The following is a 23,024-nucleotide window of genomic DNA, read 5'->3' as shown; positions in this document are numbered from 1 at the left end:
TCCATTTACATTTTTGTTAGCAATATAATGTCGTGAAATTGGTCTTTAGAAATATTCATGCACGTAATAAACAGAACATATATAAGATAATAAAATTATGCAGTGTGAATGCCTGGCAACTTAACGAAATCGAAACTTGGCGAAAAACATAAAAATTATCCAAGCGAACCAGCTGATCATCAAGAGCGACATAAAACAAACGCATTGTAACAAAATTGTATTTAAATCTTGTAAAATTAAAAGGAGAAATTGCACAAATATAAAATTGATATCACTGGAATGCTGATATATTGAATTTTCAACTAATGTAAAAACAGTATTTGTGCGATAATATACTCCACAATTATTGAGAAATATTCTAAAATTCTGATTTATTTATAAATCTAAATAAAATGTTGAAAAACCCTTTTCATAATGAACATCAGCTATCTAAGAAATAACTACGTGGCAGGGCAATAATTAATTTTCTGCCTTTTAGAGCGTTTTGAACGATATTTGTCTATCACATTTTGCATTCAACTTACCGTTAAGTACATATATCTATAAACATTATTTTCTTAAGAAGGCATTGGCTTTAATAAGCAGCTGCAGTGTTTCTTTCTTTTTCGTTCTGTATTTCCAACCTTTTATTAAGAAGTTAAAATGTAATTTTCGCCTCTCCGAAAAGTGAAGATATGAAAGGAAAGTGAATCCCACTCGAGACCTTATTGAAACAAAGAGTTTCTATCTCTTATCAGTGGGGGTGGTGCATGGGGGAATGTTTTCTATTGTTTTCTGCGCGCGTTCTCACGATGCGCAAACAATGTCCGTTATCGGCCCATTTTCTGTGCCCGTGGTGCGGAAAGCCCAAGGTCGCCCGAGAAACCTTTCCAGTGCCTCCTCTAATTGGATGAGGCGTCGTGCTTGGCTTGGCCCCGATCCTTGAAGGGCTTCCCTCGCAATTTGTCTGCAGGTCCCCTAGAATACAAAGCGCGACTTCTGATTGGCTGGCCTGAAACCCGAAGCGAAACATTTTTACCATACGGGGAGAAAGTGGAAACTAAAAAAAGAAACAAACGTAGGGTTAGAAATGCCAAGAAATGAGTTATATTTATATAGTTCTAGTCAAAGTTCGCTATAAAAGGAAGATTTGTGGAACGGTGCGTCGGGTCGTTGTTGACGCGGAGGTCCAGTTATGTGCATTGACTGCACATTTCAAATGTAAATTGGGAAGTGTTATGGAAAGAAAGAACTTGGAAGAAAATTGGTCTGGAAACCCGAATTTGAATATTCCAATGCCTACTCGCGGATGACTTTATTTCAGCGTGAATGTAGTCGTGAAAGAAGCTGTAAATCAAATAAAATGTTTACAAAACCAAAGGGGGTGGTTTCTCTAAAACTTTCTCGCATACTTTCTAATATACACTCCAACAGCTAATGAAATCCCTGGTTGTTATAGAAATTAGTTGAAAACGACAGCGTTATGGATATATTATAAAAATGTTTATGGGAATTTATTATGATATTGATGATGACTCTAAAAAGCAAAAGTTCTTGCTATATAAGGAAAAAAATTTCAAGATTCTAACAATTAATTTGTTTGATCAACAAAATCGTATTATGTTATTAAAAAAACTATTCATCTTTTATATTTAGCCAATTTAGCCTGTAACATAATTTTAATGATGTTGAAAGTATTTATTTCAATTAATTAAAATACTTTGGAAATATTTATTCTTCAATAATTTGCTGATACTGCACGTTAAATGTAATATAGTGCTACTGATAAATGGGTAACCAATGTTGGATGGTATGTCTGTAGTAAAGGTGGTCCTGCACTGGTGTGGTGTGGAAGTTTGGAAAGGGGAGGATGCCAGCTCAGGTGGCGTCCTCGCCATCTGACCGCAGTTCAAAATGACAAGGTCCGACCCTAGTGTTGCTTTAAAATGGGGTGGTAATATAACTAAACTAACTCTAATAAAGGTTAAAGTGTGTTTTAGATGCGTTTTTTCCCAATCGATTGAAACCAAAATTTAACAATGAACTGCAATGGCAGTCTCAAAATAACATACCAGATATGATATATTTAAGTTATCGCGATTTTTGAGTTATCGCGTTTACGTGCTTCTTCGACAGACGTTCAACATGGACGTTGTTGGACTTAGCTCACAATTTCATAGGTATACTATAGATGTCTACACTATAGATGTTAAATATGTGTACCAAATTTATTCCATCTAGCTCCTTTCATTTTGTCGTCATCATGTTCATTCATATTCGAACAGCCCGCAGACAGACTTCCTCTGAATACCTTTTTGTTCAAAATTTGTTAGAAATCTACTAATATTGAATAAAGACCATATACCAAATTTCATCCATTTAGCTCTAAGCATTTTTTATTATTATGTTTATCACAAATAGATTGCTGGGTAGACAGACAGTCATTTCCCTTAAATGTGTTTTTCGTGCTTAGTGATATCTAAAACGTGGAAATGTGTCAATATCTCGAGTTCGAATTTTTTGATGATTATATTACTTCTTCCGTGTACGAGAAAGTAAATATCAAAAAATCTGAAGGGACCGGATTCTGGACTTCAACCTAGAATATTGTTAATATTCTGGATGGCAGGGCCGTTGCAAAGGCACCAGTAGAGACAAATGTGCGCGCTCTTATTAATTACAGAAAGATTTTTTCAAAAAAAATAATCTTTACATGTTATTTCAACCTTAATAATTTATTACAATAGATAACTATACATTTTAAGTCAAAGTTAAATATATTCTCCAAATTAAAACTTATTCTGAGCTATTGATTTCCCATTCTTCTTGGGAATGTACGCTTTCATGTCCAATTCATTGTAGCCGTGTTAATCCTTTTTGTACTATGCCCTGACGATATGCACAAAGGGGTACATATATTTGGGACTTTTTTTTTCGTTTATATTGATTAGCATAATTGCCTTTCTGTTTCTGGAAACTTTTTTATTGCGTGCACCTTTGTACTTAAATCTCTTCCAAGGATATTTTAAGAATTATTGGACATAAGATGTCTTTCTCTGAAATTCCAATGAAATAGAGGTATTTTCATTCGAGAGATGAGCGCCCCATTGCTGTGAAGATCGTCTGGAAAGACCTAATGGTAAAATTGTCTCTGTAAGATAGTGGACAGTAGCAGGCTATTTACAGATGTATATGACACTCACGTTAATATGTGTATATGTATGTATGTAATGATATCTCTTAATCTAATTTAAATTTTAATTGATTTCCTAATTTTTATCTTAATTTAACCCATATTAACTTCATTCTAAACTGTTCTCTTATTTCCTGATCCAATTGCCACTTTTTTTTTTTATTTAATTAATTCAACACGTGCTCTGTGAAACTGTTGAATTCAGCAGGTTCTCACGCTCTGAGTGAAGGGATAAAAATTCTTAATGTTTACAATATTCTTTTAAAGATACTTAAATTTCCCTTTCCTAAATAGACAAGTGTCAAAGAAATCCCAATCAAAATCTCATTCTAAAACCACTGAAGGGGAAAATTGTGGTCTCTTCTGCTTTTGTGTCGCGATGTAGACTGACGCATCGCTCATCGCTTCGTACGTAAATGATGCCTCCCTTCGTGAAATAAATCGAAGTTTGAAAATTTCAAAAGTTTCTTCTATTCGGTCACGCAACTGCTCAAATATGTTTACATCCAAAATAATAATTTAAATTTTTTAAAAAAATCCCTTTTTCTCATAAAAAATATTTATAATGCAAACAATGTTTAAATTAGATTGATATATATATATATATATATATATATGCATTTCTTCCTTAAAATGTCTGATTTTAAAAGATAACATTTTTAACAAATTTCTTCTATCATGTATATTTATTAAGTTATAGCCGTTTAAAATGGCAGTGGAAATGTATGGTATATATCAAAATTCCTGTAATTTTGTAAAAATATATGTACATATTTAAATAAAATATTCTTTGCAAGAAATAATAAATTCGAATGAATATCCCGCCTGTTACAGTTAAGGATAGAGTTACTTTTTCTTATGTCTTTTCACTACTCTGCGGCGACAGTTTATTGATGCGCAAGATTATATTTGCTTAGGTTATAATGGACCTTTGAACGATAAATAAGTTCATTCCTCTTTGATGTGTTTTCTTCAAACTTCTAGAAGTTTTCGATTTAAAGGGACCTACTTACTCTTATGAAACCTATAAACCAGCGCTATCAGAAATACGTATTTGAACTTAAATAACCTACTTTTTTAGTCTTCAGAACTGATTTATTAAGCATTTGCTGGAATTGCAATTTTTTTAGTTTTATCATACTCAGATCGGACATGATACATTATTAGAATGGCCTCGTTGGTTGTACTCATAAAATTCGAAAAAGCAAAACTCCTAGTTTTTGTTTACAGAAATTGCGAAGGTGGAGTGTTCGATAAAAGATTGGAATCCTTCGATTCCATTCAAATACTTAAATCTAAAGAAATGTTTCTGAATAAGAATCTCATTTATTTCCCTATTCTTACATTTAATTCTACATTCCATTTTATTTTCTAGTATCCTAAGGAAAAATTTTGTTTGTCGGTTTATTATTTTTATAATTATTATTTTATTTTGACATTGATATTGTGATGAAACCTCGCATTTCTGACTTCTTTGAGTTAGAGAAACACATTTTTAAAATTCGGCAAGCTATTGACATGAAATTTGTTTTGTCACGGACGAATACAGGCTAACCTATAGAAGCGATGAGGTAGGAGGGGAGGGAATCGTAATCAAAAATATAATATTGGGTACACAAATCTTCAGGAGGGGTTTGTGGGTAACAAAATTGTGGACACTTTTGAAAATTTTTTTCTAATGTTTTGAAAATAATGTTAATAATGTTATATTTCACATAATGCAAACATTCAACTTTTACATAATACATATCATTTTAAAGAGAATTTAAATGCTAATTTAAATACGAAAAACAAAATTCTTTCGTATGTGAAAGTGTATTCTGAAGTGTATTGTAATTTTTAACTTTCCTGACCAATCGCTGTTCTTGTTCTGGGTATCAATCAAATGTTAATAACTGCCAACTGAAACTGATGTCATGTTTAAAGTTGGAACAAGTTATTATTGTGCTTTGTATTGTAGAAAGAAGATTGTTTTTTATGTAATGAAATTGCAAGTAAGAAATTTTGTTAAACTTTTAAATATTTAGTAGGAATTTTTTTGGAAGTATTTCTAATATTTAGTCAAGAAGCAATGGCATTAAATAAAACAATAGACTGGACACCTAGAAAGAGAACTAAGGTTGTTGCATTACAAGAATGTGGCCTTTCCTATGCTGAAATCGCAAGACAAGTGGATAGTTCAGTAACTACATTTGGAGTCGGAAAGTTTTGTTTTCGCTATCAGGAGACAAATTCAAAACAAAGCAGGAAAAGATCGAAAAAGGTGCCCCACATTTGTTGATGACAGAAGAATAAAAATATTATGTTTCCGAGACAGAAGAATGTCATCAGAAAGTCTATTGAATGATGTTGCTGTCGTTTCTGTCAGTTCAAGAACAATCGGGAGAAGATTATTAGATTTTGGACTAAAAGTTAGAATTCCTCGAAAAAAGTCCTATTTTTATTTACAGAAGCGCGTAAAAAGATTACAGTGGGAAAAGGAGCACATTAATTGGACAGATGATCAGTGGCCACAAGTTATATGGAGCGATGAAACAAAGATATTGTTATTCTGTAATGATGGGCCAAAATATGTAAGACGCAGAATAGGCGAAGAGCTACATCCTGACTGCATTCAGGTACCTGTGAAGAATTTAGTTAGTGTTATGTTTTGGTCATGCATGTCAGCAGTCGGTATTGGTCTCCTTCATGTTATCGATGAAACACTAAATACAAGAAAATACATTGACACTATTCTAGAGCCAAATCTTATACCTTCCATCAGTGATCTCCTTCCCAACAACGCATCATTTATTTTTCAGCAAGATTCAATTCCGTGCCACACAGTAAAAATATCAAAAGAGTGGTTTAGTACAAAGAGCATGGAATTGTTATCATGGCCAGGAAACAGTGCTCACCTCAATACTATTAAGAACTTATTGCACCATTTGAAACCTCTTGTACGAATCAGGCGTCCATCAAATAAAAGAGAACTAATCGAGGTTATAATTGTTTCCTGGCATCATGGAATAACAAAAGAAGAGCTAAAAACTCTCATCAACTCCATAAAACATCGATGTGAAACTTTAATTTAAAAAAATAAAGCTACCATACAATTCACTGCAGTCATCAGCATCTAATGCATCTCGATAGTTATTGCTGCACAATTTTTTGTATTGCAAATATTAAAATTTTATTTTTGTATTGAAATCAGTATTAAATTCATTTTAAAATGATATAAAAGACTTTGCATTTAGTGAAGCGTAACATTTTCTATAAGCATACAAAGTTAGAAAACATAAATTTTTCAAAAGTGTCCACAATTTTGGCCACCACTGTAGATATATATAATATTGCAGATGAGTGGCCAAAAAGAAGAAACCTTTAAAATTAACTTCAATTTATCTAATATGTGAAGCATTTTGTGCGCACGGAAGGAGTGATAAGAGACGAGTCAATCTACATAGTGTCACGGGCGCAAATGTGACAGAAATTTGATTTTGATAGAGATTTCCTTGCCACGTGTCGACTTTGGCAACGAAATATTGCGTATCTTTTAAAAAGAGGCTCAGTTGTTACGGATTTTTATTTCTTCAATCCCGGCGAGGGAATCAACGAAGTTAACAATTTTGTGAAGTGCGTATTAGAAGTAATTGAATAAAAAGTGGGAATAGGATCAAGGAATAAGAGAACACTTTAGAATGAAGTTAATATGAACTAATTTAAGATAAAATTAGGAAATTAATTAGGATATCAATTAAGAGGGATCGTCACACACACAAACACACATTATATATATAATGTGTAGAGTATATTTCAACTTCCTTGATAATATATAATACGTAATGCTCTTTTATAGATATGGCAACTTGACTGTATAGAATGTGTCACTGTTAATATTCATAACAATGATGTTACACGAGATCCCTGACGGTGAATCGATTGTTTATCAATGTAGTTTTATTATTTTTTAAAAAAGAAGATTGAATATGCAAGATCCCAAAAAGATGGATTATAAAAATAAACCAGTTTGTTATTATTTTACCTTACCGTTTCCGATGGAAGTTTTTAAATTCGAATAATTGCATATAGCCCGATCAACTTTACGGCAACTTTTCTTTCAGGTTGCAAAATACTACCTATAATTTAGGAAGGAGTCAATGATCCTTACCATCTCCCTTATATCCGTCCCTGGATTTATATTATATTTTGACCAAATTTGCAGATATCGATCGAAATTTAGATATAATCCATATCCATATGAGCATTATAACTCCAAAATGAAAATATTATATACTCTCGGGAACCTAGACTAGCAGTTTTTGACTATTGTACTTTGCTAAGGGATGGTACGCTATAAGATGAACGGTTGTTACGCCTCCCAATTCCGCGAATAATCTGAATTCGCCCTATTGCTAAATGTAAACATCTCCTCTTATCATCTTTCCTCTCACCTCTTTTTTGACGAAATAAATACCTCCTGGCGCATGCGTAAAAGCGCGAAGGGTTGCCGAGAATGAACAATAGGTAGATAGATGAAGTTACGCTTGTAAACTTGTCTTTAGAATTATAGATCTTTATCACATTTTGAGCCCATTACGCCAAAGAGTTGACCTTCTGTCATGGTTTTTGTTTTTCAATTACAATACTTTTTCTATATTTCCTATACGAGAAAGTAAAAAATGTATTTTAGATTTTCGAACTTTATCTTGTGAATATCTAAAAATGACGTTTAAAACTAAGTTGTTTTTTACAGATATGTTAATTATTTCCATAATATTTAATAATTATAAGGGGACTATTTAGCTTTTTAATTGACATCGAGTAAACGAGCGTCGAATTATGACTTCTGTAACATAAACGGAAATTAAATCATTCGAAGTTGCTATTATTTGATACAAAAATTAGATATAATCTACAAGCACCAAGTCTCTTATTGATTATTAATTGAATCAGCAAAATAGCGAAACGAAAGGAGATAATGAAAATCAATCAATTAATATACTGTAATTAGATAATGAGAAAAAGAAAGATATTTAAGGAATTAACTGCGTGTTATAATATACCCTATATTATTATCTGTTGTAAACTTTTTTCATTACAATTATTTCTTGCTATTTAATTAGATGCACTATTTGTTTATATTTTCTATGTAAATTTCATATCTGTGATGTCTTTGCCAATAGGAATTGACTAAGATATCATGACCTATCATATTTAGCCACATTATGTATAAATAGAATATAAACCTTTATGTGAGCAATAGTAGATGAAGCAATGAATAATGTTATTTTTTATTTTATTAACTTATTTCAAGTCGAAATAGAAATCATTTTTTGGCTGATGACTTAGTCATTTTTGAGCAATCACTGAATCAGACCTTCCAACAAATATACTAGGTGGTTATCATTAAACTTCCCATGTAAACAGCATCCTACAACTCAAACGGGTGAACGAATTGCAGCGGATTTTGGTATATAAATTATACAAGACATGCGCTCAAAGAATTTCGGTAAAAAGTTTCATAATGTCTATCAGAAGGCGTCTTTTCGGGGGGACCGGACCATTAATTTTAGAAGAATAAACGACCAATACGGAATGCAGAAACAATATTAACATTTATTGATTAGTTTCTGATCACCTTATCATCGAAGCACATTAAGTAAAGGTAAGGGGAAAAAATAAGAGTACGCTGTTTTAGGGGGGGGATGCAGAAACATGAATAGATTAGGATGAAATTGCACAAGAGGAGAAGTTGTTAATCGTGTCGAGTATGATGTAGGGAAAGGTGCTCCATGTGACCACCCTCACTCACCTGTAAGATTTCAAGTCGATGGACAGTATGTTCATTAGCAGATCTTAACTAATTCATTGTGATGCTTCGCACATGAAGCATTATGGAGTTTCCTGCTTTTCCCGGTTTTTCATTTTATTACTCATAATTCTTGTTCTGGATTGTCAATATAGTTTCTATATTCCAGTTTAGTCTTTTATTGCGTTGAATTTAATGTTTTACCGGAAAAGGCGCCCTCTGATGGACATTTTGGGACTTTTTTTTTTTTTTTCAAACTAACGTGAGCGCATCTCTTGTATAGTCTATATACCAAATTTCGTTGCAATTCGGTCACCCGTTTGCGTTGTAGGATGCTGCTGTATGAAGTTTAATTATAACCACCCTGTATATTCCTGTTCTGTCTTGGAGCATAATTGTCTATATTAGCATCTTCATTTGGGGGAGAAAAAAATTGAAACATTTCTTTCAAAAACTGAAGATTTAATTGTATTAGAATCTGGGTTTTGAGGGGGAGGGATCATATCTTATCTATGCATTCTCTAAATTCATTCCTTTTATATGTAACGGGAACAACAGCTCCAAAATGCAGAGATAGTAGGTGCGGTTCGTTACGGATTGAAGTACTCGTGTTATCTGAAGTGCTGGGATCCATTTTGTCTTTTATCAATACCGTAGATTAATAATAATATAAAGCACTGATAACAGCTTTTATCTTTTCAATGGAAATTTCGTTGCTCGCATTTAAAACAATTATTTCCCCTTATGGCATGTAAACCGCAAATCTTGTTACAGTTATCTGTTTCAGATGCTTTATATCATTTTCGGTCCTATAACGATGTTTTGTCTGTGATAACGTCCATTTATATAAGGAATTCTATTTTACTTTATCAGAAAATGAGTGTTAAAAGTTTATTTATTAAAGAATTTTTATTGGTTTTTTATGTAATTTTAGTGATATTAATGTAATATTAATAATTATTATTGATATTAGTGTGATCTTAATGTTTTATATGGCTAACCTCTAGATCCGCGGTTCTGCCTCCTTTATTTGTTATATATATATATATATATATAATATAATATACAGACTGCCCCCCCCCCACAATAAAGGGAATAGTAAAAAAAAAAAGTAAATACCCTAAGATGTGTAATTTTTTTTAAAAAAAATTAATTATTAGAATGAAAATATTTGAAAGTCCTTTATAATAATGGGATGGAGCGTTTTGACATACTATGTTGTTTTTAGAAATTATTATATTGGAATAGTTCAACATAACTGGAAAACTGGACAAGGTTTTGAAAGCCTTTTTTACGTAATAGTCCTAAAAAATTACTAGTTTACAAATTACTTACTTGTTTAGTATGACTTGACCTCATGATTTCCAAATCCGATTACATTATTTTACCAAGTTATTGATCACTGAATATTTCCTCTTTTTGTGATGTTTAGTGTTTGTCTTGAAATTGGGAATATTTTTTGTGTTACTTAATTGTGACCTAACATGTGCAACACTTTTTAAGATTCACATAGATTTAAATGTTACAGCCGTTGCCAATTGAACCCTGGCAGCCTTTTGCGTATTTGCCATTTTATCTTATTTCTTAGAATCGAACGCATTTGTTGAAAATCCCTGCTCCAGTGCACAAAAATCACTTTCATTCTCAAGCAAATAAGTTTCAGTGTTGCCAATCAAAACTCAGAATAATTCGAAATTCGCTTAATTATTTTTATTTGAAGAGTCGCATCTCACTCGCATATATAATATATTATTTTAATCTGTTAAATGGGTATGACTAAATATTTCAATGCAAAACGAATTGAATATAAGTTAATTTCCTGGTTAACAGGTTAAATGATTGCTATGAATGGATGAAGGAGTCTTAGCGTTTAGATACCAAAATCACAAATTAGAGTTTCTATTTCAGCAGTGTAAGTAGATCTAGTTTAGTGTAGAAAACTGGAAAGGAAGGGCTTGCAAATTAGAATTGTAGTCAGATGGCAAAGACATATGATGATACATTTGACCCTTGATTTTAAGTCAAATGTTGACCTGATCAACATACGTGATGAATATTTTATGGAATTGGGTTTCGAATCTCAAAACCTCCGATTTCGAAACAAAGACCTTTCCACCAGGCCAATCATGGGTTCGAGACTTGAGGGTTACAGCTTCGAAATGCGATTTCATTGAGCATTCGTTGTCTAGTGATTACCATTTCCATCGGGGTCTAATATCCTTATGCTTATATGACAAGTTACAGCAAGGGATTTTGGCTCAGCCGTTGCATGACAGTTCAAAATGATGAGGTCTGTCATAAAATAGTCTTCATGTAGTTTCAAAACAAAATATTAATCTAATTATGAAATTTTTACAAAATTTTTAAAAATGTATAAATTTTTTTTCAGTCCGAGTTTTTTCACTATTTTGTGTAAAAATGTGATTTGGTTGATAATAATGTAATCTTAATATAAACTATGATCTCAGTTTTTGCTCATTTTGAAGCAACCTTGACTGCGATTCTATTTATTCCTCCCTTTAAGCTTCTCTTTTCCATGTCGTAGGAGTGCAAATTTTCTGTTATATCATTATATTCTGATAAATATATTGATATAACAGAAAATTATGCGTAGAAGTGATAAATTCCCGTTTTTCTTTTACAAAGCCTATAACGCCAGGATAATTTTTACCTGGCAAAGTGTTTTATTAGGTATGTGCGTCGAGTTTGGAATAGGGTGATATAAAAATATATTTTTAATTTAGATTATGCGTGCAATATTTCAATTTATTTTAAATAGATAATAGTTTTTAATAAAAGATTCGACCGAAACTTTGTGTCTTTATTTTTCGGCAACCATGTTATTGTATTCAGCAAATTTCGCTGCTTATTTTGGCTATTGTCAGGCTAACAAAAACATTCAATCCCACCCTCGATTACTTGATATATGTATCTGCTTGCAGCCTGTCTTTTTAAGCGTTTCAACATTTTCTTTTTCATGTTTCAGGAAAATGTCTTTAGGTGTAGAAGTCCCTGTCAAAAGCGTCTATCACATTCCTCCACAGCAGAGCCCCACCAATGGCATCGCTCCTGCTGTCACCCTCACTGTCAGGCTCATCATGCAGGGAAAGGTAAGGCTTCATTTCTTTTTTGGTTTTGGGGGGGAGTGGAAAGGAAAGAAAACTTCGTTTCGTTTATTCATTACTATTCTTGTAAAAGCTAAGTCTCACTAAACTTGCCCGATAAAAGGATTTTTAATATAAAGCAGCGCCATTGACAGCAAAAAATGTGTTTTAACTTTTGACTCACAACGGAGTAGCTATCTTCAACACAGATTCACCTCTTCCTACTATTTAGTTGGAACTGTAATAGCCTGGTGGTAAAGTCTGGGCTTCAGAACCGGTTTCAGGTTCGAATTCCGATTCCACCAAAGAAGCGGGTGTGGTGCACGTTAAATCCGTCGGGGGGCTGGGGGAAAACGTCCTCCCATTGTTGTGGTGTGGAAGTTTGGAGAGGGGTGTGCCAACTCAGGTGTAGTCCTCGTCTTCTGACCGCAGTTCAAAATGACGAGGTCCGTCCCGAAATAGCCGTAATAGTGCTTTAAAAACAGGACGTTAATATAACTCACCTAACTTACTATTATCATTATTAGTCTTCATAACTTCTGTTCATGGAAGAAAATAATCATAATGGTCAGAGAACGAGGGTGATAGAATAAATGTTGAAAACTCATTCATAAAATTTTTTAGATGGTGAAATTAACTGTGTTCAAACTTCACTGCTTTACCTAAGCAATAGCGCAACCCTCTTATTGTTAACTGGTGAATTAAGTTACAAGTCTCTTATACTTTCTGTGGAAGATCAACGCCACTGATAGTTGTTGGGGGATAGCCTGTGTTATTTGCTTACTATTTGATTCCAATTATGTTATTCTTTTAAAAATCACGAAAATAACTGTTAAGCAATTTTTGTTACATGGCGCTACTCTGTTACTTATTATGATTCAGCTCAGTGTTTTTCTTCAAATAGTCTAGATATTAGATGAAAGGTTGTCTTTTAACACTTGGAACTACCGGCCCGGTCATTTTGGCTGGTCGATCTCTGGTGCAACCTATGTCCTATATTGATGCCTAATAGTTCTAATGTTAACTACTGCTGCTATAACATAGGTGCCTGTAGCCGATTGACATTGTCTGCCATCAGTAAATTCACAGAGCAAGATCCACAACATTTCTTTCCAGGCTTGACAGATAGAGAAGAACAATTAAATGAACATTTATTATATCGAGTATGAATGATTATTATAAGGAAAACAAACATTCTTCAAAACAATAATTCTGGATATTTTTTAGGGGAAATAGTGCTTTTGTATTTCGAGATCAATGAACCACAGGTTTAGGAAATTTTCTAAGTACAGTACACTACAGAGTATCAAGTTTACGACTGTCCGGCCTAGTTTCTCTCATCGTAATTAAATAAGGAATACAAGGCGTTGTATTGTCAACATTGTTTATGTTTCCTGCATTTAAGTTAGGCATTGCAGAATCTATGTTAAAATGTGAACAATTTATATCCTTTAACTTTTTCTCTCATAAATCCTTGAAAGGTGCAGTGCAGTATATAAACGTATATAAATTACCAGTACAGAACCTTCTTTTTTTAACTCGACGCGTTACTGGCAACGCCTTCTATGATCCACCTGGCTGCGGCTACGTTCATATTCCAAGTGGCTTGAGATAAATGGAGGGCTTTGTACTCAATAAGAAGTGAGAAAATACGTATTATAACAATGAGTTTTTGTATGAAAACTTTGTCTTCGGATATTGGTGGTCAAAGAAATGAGTTCATAAAACTTCGGCCTATTCGGGTTTATTTTGTTATCCAGCCTGCCCTTCCGCCACATTAGGCCGGATATTCGGGAGTTTATTATAGTTCAATGAAATGTGAAAGTTTGAGGAGTGGACTGTTAGCCTATGGGTCATTCTCAGCTACTGGTTTTCTTGTAGAATTAAGGTATTAATCTAGTTGATCAAATCAATAAAATTAATAGCAAGAATAAATAAGTTCTTGCGTGTTGATTGAATATTGGCTTTCTTGCTCACTTTTATTTTATCCTTTGCATTAATAGAATAAACATATTGCATTCCTAGAAAAACATTTGCACAATTTCTTTTTTTAAAAAAATCACGCTTATATTGAAATTTACCGTAAGATAATTGGGAATGATATTTGCGTAGATGAAAAATGTCATCTGGAGCGTCTACGAGAGCGGACAAAGTATCTTTCTTTGTAAATATTTCCATCGCTTCAGGTTTATTTACTATAGCTATAGCGTAAAACGTTTTTTTTTTTTTGTGTGTGTGTGTGTGTGTGTGTGTGTGTGTGTGTGCGTGCGTGCGTGCGCCCCCCCCCCATAAACTGATATTTCACCATAATATTATTTCTTGTATACTGATTCAATGCTAATTTTATTTTCCTTCTGAAATCTTCTCCCCGTGGTGTGGTGTGAGAGCTTGGAGGGGTGGAGATGCCAGCTCAGTTGTCGTCCTCGTCATCTGACCGTGGTTAAAAATTACGATGTTCATCTTAAAATAGCCCTAGTGTTGCTTTAAAACGGGACACTAATATAACTAAACTAAATCTTCAGAAATCTTCTTTTAAAATGGGAGGCCTGTTATCTTTCATTCTTCTCAAGTTGCTACATTATTTATCTAAGTAAAGCTATTTACTTAGTGTCTTTCAATTACATTCATTTTTGAAAGAGGGTGTACTTATACAATATTATTATTATTTTGTTTGTTTGTTTTAAATTCAGTTTTCTTTTGTAATTATTTTTATTTCACCAGACAATTATATTTGATGTTATTTTTTTCATTAATATGGTTTGTTTCTTTTTTACAGGAAGTGGGAAGCATCATTGGAAAAGTAAGTATAATTCTACCTAATTAATTATTGCTAAAATTATGTAACTCTGCCTAACATTATATATTTATTAATATGTTTTTATTTTCACTTCTTACAGAAAGGAGATAACATAAAAAAATTCCGGGAAGAAGTGAGTATTTATTTTTTAAAATTAGTTTGCAATATCTCTGTTAAGCTAACATTTTTTTTTAATTATTATTTTGGTGTAGAGTTTGTAATAATTGGTTATTATAATTATTTTAAATATTAATCGTGTAACTACATTCAAAAAGTCTTGGTACTAACTTTATTGCGAGAGTATGAATATGGATAGAATATCTGAAGTTTATAGAGTAGTTTTCTTTACAATTATGCTTTTTCCCCCATCCTGCCATTTAAAATATAAATATGAATTGCTAATCTCTTTATCACCATTTTGTCCGCATCGTTGTATTGTCGTTGAATTTGTCAGCTTCGGAACCAGAGAATCGTTGTCTTTTTGGCGGATTCTTTGTCCGGAGAAAGTTTTAACTGCGCAAGGTCAAGGGGGGAAAGTTGGTTGTGGAAGCACCTTAATAGGATGTTTTGATAAGCAATTTCACACTAGGCAAGTGGCAAACCTGTGAGCCATCGACTTATTCAATGCAGCATTCATGAGTTTTCTATCCCCCACGAGGAGAAGTTTTGAATGCTGGTACCCGAGTAACAAACATGCTATAGTCCTAACTTTTAAATGTTTAGATCTTCTTTTAGAAACAGAATTCCTAATGACTCACATTAGCGTCGATGCATTGATTTTTTAATAAGATGAACAGCACACGTTCTTCCCAACGGATGTTTTATCGATCAGAATAGAACTTTTTTAGGGAAAAAAGCATTTGTTATTAAATACAATATTTATACAAGTAATAATAAACAGCTTCAGAATGAATGCGTGTGCCAACTAAATTAAACGTTCACTGCGAAAAGAATTTCTAATGAACTGCTGGATATCTAGTGCTGCATAGAACCATAACATTAAGTGAAGACACAGATTAGAGCAATAGGAACTCAATAGATGTAGCGTGTACAAAAACTGGCTCTTTATATATGCCATCTGCAAATTGAAAAGATACTCAACATGGGTTGCGTGTTGCTATTTGTGGTTTGGCGCAGATTTTAAGCCTACATCTCATTTCTGTAAATTGTAAAAAAAAATGCATGTATCTTCAAGATCTTAGCACGACTCATAGTTTTTAATCGTTGTACTAAACGAAGATAGATTAATTAAGCCTAACCTTTATCACACTACAATGTTTTAAATTAGACTTTCCGAATCACCCCACCTTTTCTCACTTTATGAGCCGTAGTTAATGATGCGAAATTTTAAAATGGCTAACTCGATAAATAAAAGTAGCAAGTCATCAATGTTATATTAAATAGTTGTTTGGATTCTTTAAAATCAATTTTATTTATTTTAATTTAGAAAGTCTAGATGTATAACGAATGGCCTCTGTCATTTTTTTTGACCGCTGGATGCTTTTATGCGGAATTAAGTCAACGGAAGAATGCTGTTGATATTTTCCCCCGAAAAATTTGTTATACAAATAAATAATACAAAAGGCAATTCCAATATAGCATGTTTCAGACTTGATCCATTTATCTTTAATTTTTATTTATTTATCTTAATTATAGCAATTACAACGTGCACGCATACACAGAGAGAGAAATATTCATTTTATATCATCTCAACGCGAACTCTTGTGAATGCAATAACTGAAATACTAAAAATAATAGTTTTAAAATAAAGAATATTTTTAAAACTTGTAAAATTACAGAAAAAAATGTACAGAAATAAAATATTGATATCAAGGAAAATCTAATATCGTGAATTCTAATATGCAAGGAAAAACTTAAAAGTTTCGGTTATTTTTAACTAAAAGATTGAAGCTATCTAAGAAGTAACTTCATTCCAAGTTTGGTGGGTCCAATGATCTGCATTGTAGAACGTTTTGCCCGACTTTCAGTCATACGTGTCATATCACCATTATCATAGGACACAACTTACAGATGGTATGCTAACCAATAAACATTAACAAAGTTTTTTAATTACTTTAATTTACGTGCAACTTTTATTGCAGTTGTAATCTGTACTAAATATCAGCTTATACTTATTGCAATACTACTGCATTTTCAATACTGCTGCTAAAAATCCCACTTTATTTCAATAATAATAATTTCAATTTCAATAACGTCAATGTATTAACTCTTAACTGCGTCATAATGCATATGATACGGCAGATATAAAAAAATATTATTGATTTTGTATAATTACTGGTGATTATTCATAATCGCTTTTATCCCAGTTTTCAAAAAATGTTATTATTCATAATCAATAATTATTATTCACAGTCAATCAATTGATTATGTATAATTACTGATGATTATTAATTCAGAATTATTATTCAGAATCGCTTTTACCCCAGTTTTATAAAAAAGTGATTAGTCATAATCGCCGATTTGGAGATTTTATAAACTAATTAATAAATTTGATAAATATTCAATAATTTATCACATTTATCAAATCACCGGTAACTTACATAAATCCGTGGACTAATCACATTTATCGTAATATATACATATATGTAAATATCATTTAATATTAATTGTAAATGTACGTGCAAAATATAAAATAAATTATTCCTAAAATGTGGTCATTTATCCATTCAAAATACGCGAAATGCCACATTAAATTCTCATTGAATACATATTTTTCACATTAAATCCCCAGATTTATATATATATATATATAACATAAAGATTTAAAATATTCGGAATTGTATTGTAAGTAATTGTGATAAATAGTAATAGGAACCGTTGCCGTATTTAACGAGCTCGTAGAGCTTGAAATTGCAACGTATTTGCAGAGTGGTATGTGCCAGAAAAACATTTTGTGTGTCAAATAGAGTGCTTTGGACTTCCTTGTCTCTAAATCCTTTTACATTGCACAACTGGAAGAAAAGAGAATCAACTCAAAAAAGAGAAAGTTCACTTTGTTTTTTATATATAAAATAAAATCTTAATAGCAGTATCTACTTCTTTTCTCTCGCCCCCCCCCCACTTTTTTTCTTCTGTTCTATTCTGGGGTTCCATCTGAAACGCTGCTTGTTGTTGAAGGTGAGAAATTCATGATAAATGTATTTCTATGTAAAAGCTCTATGAATGTGCTCGTCTAATGAATTCCTTCTAAAAATAAATCTTTAATTGTAAAGAGTTGCTTGTTCCACTTGGCTCTGCCTCCTGCTTTGTTTGGGTTCGGGGTTTTTTGGCTGGGGTTCAACAAGAAAAGTGTTACTTTTTCTAGGTCATCACTCTCATAGCACCCTCATCACGTTAATTGCTGTATTTGATAACTGAATGAATGCCATTACATGCATGCAGGTGGTTATAAAATAACTCAACATTACACAAGATCTTATCAGCCGAAACGATCAATTAATGGGATTGAAAATCGAAATATAGGTATTTCGTAATTTTTGCTCGAAAATGAGAATAATCGAGCTATCACGGTTAAAGTTACAGGGACGGAAATTCGAGAAATTTAAATTCAGATCCTATTTTTATGCTTGGCTAATTGATTTGGTGCAATTTATGCTGTTAGAATGGTAACTATGGTATGTAAAAACATCTTTGTAAGGCTCAAACAAACCAGCAGGAGTGTCCTCCCCTCGATTTTCTCCAATATTTCCCATTGGAAGGGAAATACGTTGATGAGAAGTTGCGAGATAAGAAAGTAAGCTCTCGTTTCCTTGATGGCTGTAGCAATATTGTGAAGTTACATCCTAACCAGTAATGGAGCCTTGGACGTTGTTGAATACTGGTAGTTTCAGTTGTAATTCTCCGAATCCCAACTTTAGTTTTCTATTTTCTGCTGTGGCGACGATCATTTAATTACCTCGATGCTTCGACAGGGAGGGATGTGGTTATCCGACATGATTATACTAATGTCATATGACGAACCCTTTGTAATAGAATGAAGAAAACCGAGTTTTTATTTCTGTTGTCTTTTTTTTTTCTCCCCAATTGGATCCAAATTTGATACAGATTTGTAATTTTGGTGAAATTGCAATTGATTCGTATTTTTGTTGTAAAGGTGACATAACAAACAGACAGAAAATTCCAAATTTGTTCTTAGAACTCGTGGAAGCTTGAAACATCGTCAGAGAGTTTCATTAACACTTTCAACGCTACCGACGAGATATCTCATCTGTCATACATTTCCTTTGATATTTGACTTTTCATGGAGATTTTTTTTTTTTTATATCTGATTCATCCTGAGCGATGAATGTGTTACGATTCAAAAAATAATTTTTTTAATTGTACCTGTTTAATTTCCGATTAAATGGGAAGTATCTGAAAGTCGAGATATCTCGTCTGTAACGTTGAAAGTGTTGAAGTCTCGAGATCGATTTCTTTTCCCTCACGATTATAAAATTTGCTTTTTATATACTTCTTATATGAGAAAATAAAAAACGTAGAAACAACCAATATGGATAGAGAAGCTAACAAAAGTAAAATCAAATTGAATTTAAAGCTAGGCGACATTTTAAAATCAGATAGCTTCCATTAGATTAATGGATTTGAGAGTATCAAATCAAAGCGATATTTTGCTAATTAATCATCATTAGCATTATAATTAGACGAAAAAAAAACAATAAAATGCATTCGAACCTTTAAATCGAAACGATGATCGTAGCGAGATTATGTTTAAGGAATGATTTGTATATACTTATATTTAAAAAATGATTTTTGACTATAGCAGTGATAATGTGCATACAAGAAATATATATTTAAACTCTGAAACGCGCGTGTATACGCGTGCAGAATCTTAAAATAATGAAACGCGGAGCTGTAAAGTACTTATGAAAATTTATTAAAATTAGATTTAAAAAAATTTTGAAAAAGTAAAATTTTTATCACTGAAAAGTTTGCTTTTTAAATTTCAAAATGGTATAAAATTTATTTTGTTTAACAGTATGCATCGAAGTTAAGAAAATGAAATCTTGATTTACTTTTACTTAAGAATCAGATTAACTTGAACCTTTGGGAAACCTTATTTTTTAACGAGCAAAAAAATAACTGTTTGCCCTATTCAGCAGCTCTGAGTTCGTTGATCTGCCTTGTGGAACGCTTTGAGCGTTTTTATTAATCATGTTTACAATTTATCATGACAAAAAAGTAAATTATGTCCTCGTATATTAACATTTTTTAGGAAATTCATTGGTTGTGTGTATACAGTTGTATACATTAAGCCGCGTTCCAACGGAGTGTCTGCCTCTTGAGGCAAGCATATTTTGCCCTCTTTCCCCTCTCTTGTTGTTTTTCCGAGGTTCTTTGATATCTGTTCGTTTTACTGAAAATTACGGGAAGTTCCCGATCAGCGTTCGCAGGCGTGTGTGGTCCTACAATAAGTCAGTTGGCAGATTTACGGCCATCTCCGTAAAGGCGACAGGCCGTCGGAACGGGGCTTTAGCTGTAAAGGATAGAGAGAGGGAATATAAGTCAAGCTATGATTAATGGTTTATAATATTCGAAAAAAAGGGGAAATTGGTAATTGTTTAAGATCTTACTTGTTATTCTAAGAAATAGCATAGCATGGCTTTCAAAATTCATTTCTTTTATATGAACTGATTTCTTTTATATGATATTAGTTGCTCTTCCATTTATATTTTTTTATATTCATCTTACAAATTATTTTCCTTTTCTTACAAGTAGAAATTAAATTTTGAATACCAGACCAATTTTAAAAATAATCAGATATACTAGTAATAGAGAGATTATCATAATATTTTTTCATGATCCTCTGTATTTTTCAATTTTTTTAAAAATTTCCAGCTTTTGGGGCATTTAATAAATATAATAATATTTGGAGTAAATTTTTTTATTATTATTTTATGAGTTTTTAACTTATTTTTCTCCTTATAATTTCAAGAACTAAATCGATAAAGTATTAATTTCTTTATTGCAGAGTGGAGCCAAAATCAACATATCAGATGGCTCTTCCCCCGAAAGAATTGTCACTGTGACCGGCTCCACAGAATCCATTCTGAAAGCTTTCTCCCTGGTTGCTCAAAAATTTGAAGATGTAAGTACAGTTTGTGTCTATTCTGTTAAAATATGTTGATGAATGGTATTTAATAATGTTTGACAAAAAAAAAAAAATCCATTTCATTCCAGGACCTTCAGGCAAGTGTGACAGGCACCAATGTGCCAAAACCACCTGTCACATTACGGCTGATTGTACCAGCCAGCCAGTGTGGATCCTTAATTGGAAAAGGAGGCTCTAAGATCAAAGACATACGAGAGGTGAGTTTTTCCTTTTTCTTCCTTTGTTGTCAGTATTGTTGAGTTGGGATATTCGCAATCTCCTTATAAAATGTAGATATTAGCTACTACTTTTCTTAATTTCATTATAATTCAAAAATATAGAATATTTTATTTGATAAATAATTTAATATTTTACTGAAATTTGACAGTGTCATAGAACTAAAGGATAAATTTAATTTAATTATAAGAGTAGAGTCCTAATATAATTTCCTATCACTTAAACAGTATCTAACATAAACTCTTCAAACATCAACACTCTGCCTGTTTTTAAAGGGGTGTACTTTTATTTCTAAAGAAAATGTTTTTTAGTTCAAGGAGATACATACAAGTTCTTTGGAAGCATTGTATATGCATATAAATAAATAAAAAAAAAATTCCATTCATGGTCAGCTGCTGTGGGTCATTCATGGGTGCTGACCTACAGCACCCGTGATTATAATATTATGATATAATAATATGTGCCAAGTTATACAATTGTCTCCGATACAATGTGTTTCTGCAGCTTGTAATTTAATCATTCAGACACTAAAAATGTTAGTGTATAAGGTTGGTATTCTATATTAAATGTTAGCATCCAATCATTTTTTTTTTTTTTTTTTTGAAAAAAATATTATGTTTTTTACGAGCAAGGAAAAGATATATTGAAAAGAAACATGTTACAGTGAAATTGAGGCACATTTATTTAAAATTAAATAAACAATTAAACAAATACTCCACCTAAAAGGAGCAACTATATGATTTGAAATCTCCAAAAAATTTATAAAAGTATAAAGATATGAATTAACGATTGTGTGTAATATATATATATATATATATATATATATATATATATATATATATATACATATACAATTGTTAATTTTTATCTTATGGAAAATTCTCTATCAATCAACATTAAGCACCAAAAATGATCATTGATGCCAATTATGTGCTAAGTTAGAAGTGTTCTTAGAATTCAAACATTTCTGTTCAGAAAATTTTATTCAGAGTTTAGCAATTATTTTTTTTTTATTGTATTCTGAATAGGTTTTTTTTTTAACCACTTTATGTTAACATTCATCTTCATAAATATAAATATTATATTATGAAAAATATTTATTCAACACAAATCCATTGTATTATTTGTTTAATGTTTTATAGTAGAACAATATACATGAAACAATACTTAAAATTAATTTCCACCTGTTAATGACTCTACCTTAACTTTTTTTTCTCAGGCTACTGGTGCATCAATTCAAGTGGCTAGTGACATGCTGCCCAACTCAACAGAACGTGCCGTCACCCTTTCTGGTACTGCAGATGCCCTCACACGTTGCATCTACCAGATATGTTGTGTTATGATGGAGGTAGGTGGACAATTCTTTTTGGTTATTTGATAGTGCAAGTTTGCAAATACTTCGGCTAAAGCTTATGTTATGCATCCATTTAATACTGATGTGTTTTTATAATTTGTATCTTGTTTTAAAAATTGTTTTCTTTCTATAGTCTCCTCCAAAAGGTGCCACCATCCCTTATCGACCAAAGCAAGCAGTACTACCATTACTGTTTCCAGGTACCCAGGCGTATGCAGCATTGCCTGGACAGTATGCTGTACCACACCCAGACGTGAGTTTAAAATTAAATTAAATATGTGTACCATTTAAAAGCTATGTTTATACTATTACTATTAGTATATATTTACTGGTAGGTTTCATTGGGAAACCTGAGGCATGTTAAAATGGAATGTTCAGCTACTTTTTATATTATTGCAGTAAAGTTATGTTATTGGTATATAATAAAATCTAGCTTGATAAACTTTATCCTATTATAAAT

General features: G+C 32.1%; 1 protein-coding gene across 1 annotated transcript in view; it reads left to right on the top strand.

Moving 5' to 3' along the window:
* The window catches only part of LOC129971207 (poly(rC)-binding protein 3-like), a 99,248-nt gene that overhangs the window by 47,269 nt on the left and 28,955 nt on the right, over positions 1 to 23,024 (top strand). Inside the window, exons 2-8 of the mRNA XM_056084782.1 lie at positions 11,950 to 12,073; positions 14,844 to 14,867; positions 14,965 to 14,997; positions 20,854 to 20,970; positions 21,063 to 21,191; positions 22,430 to 22,558; positions 22,698 to 22,817. Of these exons, the coding sequence (XP_055940757.1) occupies positions 11,954 to 12,073; positions 14,844 to 14,867; positions 14,965 to 14,997; positions 20,854 to 20,970; positions 21,063 to 21,191; positions 22,430 to 22,558; positions 22,698 to 22,817 (672 nt within the window). The 5' untranslated portion in view covers positions 11,950 to 11,953. The remainder of the gene's footprint in view (positions 1 to 11,949; positions 12,074 to 14,843; positions 14,868 to 14,964; positions 14,998 to 20,853; positions 20,971 to 21,062; positions 21,192 to 22,429; positions 22,559 to 22,697; positions 22,818 to 23,024) is intronic.

This window comes from Argiope bruennichi, chromosome 6 (genome assembly GCF_947563725.1).
Source record: "Argiope bruennichi chromosome 6, qqArgBrue1.1, whole genome shotgun sequence".
Taxonomy (NCBI): Eukaryota; Metazoa; Arthropoda; class Arachnida; order Araneae; family Araneidae; genus Argiope; species Argiope bruennichi.
This window is presented reverse-complemented; position numbering and strand designations above follow the sequence as displayed.